General features: G+C 34.1%; 1 protein-coding gene across 1 annotated transcript; it reads right to left on the bottom strand.

Moving 5' to 3' along the window:
- On the bottom strand, window positions 1–2,457 carry LOC123910920. Its single transcript, XM_045962211.1, has 4 exons — window positions 2,302–2,457; window positions 1,337–1,532; window positions 1,162–1,225; window positions 1–515 (listed from the first exon to the last, which is right to left on the bottom strand). The coding sequence occupies exons 2-4, from the start codon at window positions 1,495–1,497 to the stop codon at window positions 231–233; spliced, it is 510 nt and encodes a 169-aa protein (XP_045818167.1). The 5' UTR covers window positions 1,498–1,532; window positions 2,302–2,457; the 3' UTR covers window positions 1–230.
- Window positions 2,458–2,733: the final 276 nt, after the last annotated feature.

The raw sequence follows: 2,733 nt of genomic DNA, 5'->3' as shown, positions 1-2,733 counted from the left end.
TTAAACCAAACATTCTTATCCTTATATTACACAAAAAAGAACATGATCTTTTATACATCAAACCCTTCTCAAGAACACAAGGTTTGTTTCATCCAACATTATCACCTTAAACTACTCAAAAGATATTTTCTTCTTTCTAGTTATGTTAAAGTCTCTTTCTTTTTAAACAAGTTATCGCATCGCACTCACACTCAGCTCCATTTTTATATACACTTCTCTGAATGGAAAATTTAAGCGACAGCAGGGACGCTGGAATTCTGGCGATCCCTATTGAGGCAATCAAATCCTTCTACTCTAACCGCAGCCGGTTTAAGTCCAAAACTCATCCTAACGCATCCGCCTTTGCGGGATGTGGAATTTGGAGATAGCAAACCAGATGATGGTGATGTTGTTATTATCTCATCTCCGAAATGAGCATCATGGACCAAGGGATTTGCAGCCCGGACCGGTGGTGACACGCCAAAATATGGTGGAGATGAGGCTACATGATTAGCAAACTCGTCACCGTGACGATCCTGTTGAAGGCAAATATAACAATTAATTAATCAAAGTTTGAAATCAGAGAATATTTATTGCGCCAAAAGCTAGTTTTTATCGTTTCTAGTCAAACCGAGATTAGGAGAGAAAAATAATTTTAATACAATATAATCAAACATACCAAAAATCACATTTTCCTAAAGGAAATTAGTAATCACATCACATTCCCATACAGTGCATTCAAACACGGACAGATTCAATGCAAAATAAACAAACATTATCAACTCTGTTATGCAACAATGTTATAGCACAGCCATTAGACAGCACTTTGTACTAAATAGCTTATGGCAAAACAATACCGATTTGTTCGAACTCCGCTATGCTATAACAATATAGAACCGCAGTTCGCCAACATTAGGTCTAAGTAACATTTATCAACAGAACACTCCATAATAGATTTTGATCTCGCCAGAATGTGCGGAAAGTGAAAAAACGAAAATGCAAAACAAAAAGTCATGTCGACAAATCCAAAATTCTCGCAATCTTCCTTTACAGCATTTTTCGTTAAAATGTAATAACAGTGTAGTGAGTCAATCGCAGAAAACAGTAAAACATGGCAGGCATATATTTATCCTCCTAGATCAGGAAATAAGGTCAACAAACTGTACAGAAATTATTAATTACCTTCTCGAAAATCAAGTCGAGTAGCTCAGCCCCAGCTTTTGAATCAGAACCCTCAGCTTGTTGACTACAGCCACCAAAAAAACGAAACAAATAACAGATCAGACAATTAAAGAAATCCAAAACAAAATTAAATGTCATTGAAACAACTCTAAAGGCAAATTGAATTGATAGTTACTTGAAATGAAATCTTAATTGCCGCACAGGCACGTTCGACAAGACACCAACTCGACGTGGCTTAGGACAAATGAGAGTCTCCTTCTGATCAGTAATGGTAACTGAGCCTCTCATCTCTTCACAAGCTGCAAAGGCGTTCTGCTGAAGACTATAACAGTTCATCTTCGATTTCGGGTTCTTATTCCACAGTAGAACGCCTAAGATCACAAAACACAACAAAATTATACACAGAAAAATGTCTATACACCAAAAAACAAAACTATTTTCAGCAAAAGTCACACATTACATATACAAAGAAAATGTCAACACATAAAGAACAAAATTATACTAAAAAAATGTCACACATTACATATACACATAATTTATAGCATATAATATAAATTGTAACAACCCATTTTGATATTTTCTACTAGATCCATCTAAACACAAAAAGACACAAAATTTCATGAAAATCCAAAACCTAAAAAGATTATTTGTAACAATTTGCACAGTTAAAACAAAAAACTAAACTTCGAAAAGAAATTCAACAACCCATTTCACTATAACCCAAATTTTCAAAACCAACTCAAAAGGGTTAATCAATTTTCACAAATTAACAACAGATCTAACCTCAAACATTGAAAAATTCTCAAACTTTTCATCTGGGTCATGAAAAATACACTGTAAAAATACCACCTTTATGATCAAATCAACCGACAAAACATCAAAATTCTCAATTATCAAAACCAAATAAATAAAAAATTTAAAAATATTTTTTTAAAAAAACAGATCCTCAATTATCAACCAAATTGAATAAAAATATTTTTTTAAAAAAAATTCATAATAAAATATACAACACAACAACATAGAACAAACAACTGAACAATAGATCTATCCTAGGAAACATGCCATGTTTGACAATCATAATTCTTAAACAAAAAACATGTTGTTAGAAACTGATTAAGATCTAGAGAGAGAGAGAGAAACCTTGAGGGAGAGATGAAACAAAGTAGCTGGCTGCTACAAGGAAGGAGAGAAAAGAAAGAATGAAACTTTGATTGAATTTATATGAGAATTAGAGACACACTGTAATACTCTATACGATGTTGTTGTACTGAGTGTAAAAAAAAGTGGCAAAACGAAATCGTTTTGTCTCAATCACCGTTGATCTTTTATGTCTATTTATTACCTAAATTGTGCAATGCTTGCTTGGTGGACTTACCATAGTCTAATTTTCTTATTATAGGACCTTTTAGGCCTGAGCATCGGTCGGTTTCGGTCGGGTTCGGGCCAAAAATCACTAAATCGATAAAAACCACAACCATTTAATTTGAACCCAATTTCGACCTTCTATATCTCGGTTTGTTTGGGTTCGGGTCATGCGGGTGGCGGGTTGAACGAGTCGGTTATTACGGGTTT

The sequence above is a fragment of the Trifolium pratense genome, linkage group LG2 (assembly GCF_020283565.1).
Source record: "Trifolium pratense cultivar HEN17-A07 linkage group LG2, ARS_RC_1.1, whole genome shotgun sequence".
Taxonomy (NCBI): Eukaryota; Viridiplantae; Streptophyta; class Magnoliopsida; order Fabales; family Fabaceae; genus Trifolium; species Trifolium pratense.
Note: the sequence above shows the minus strand (reverse complement) of the source record. Positions and strands in the feature narration are given on the sequence as shown.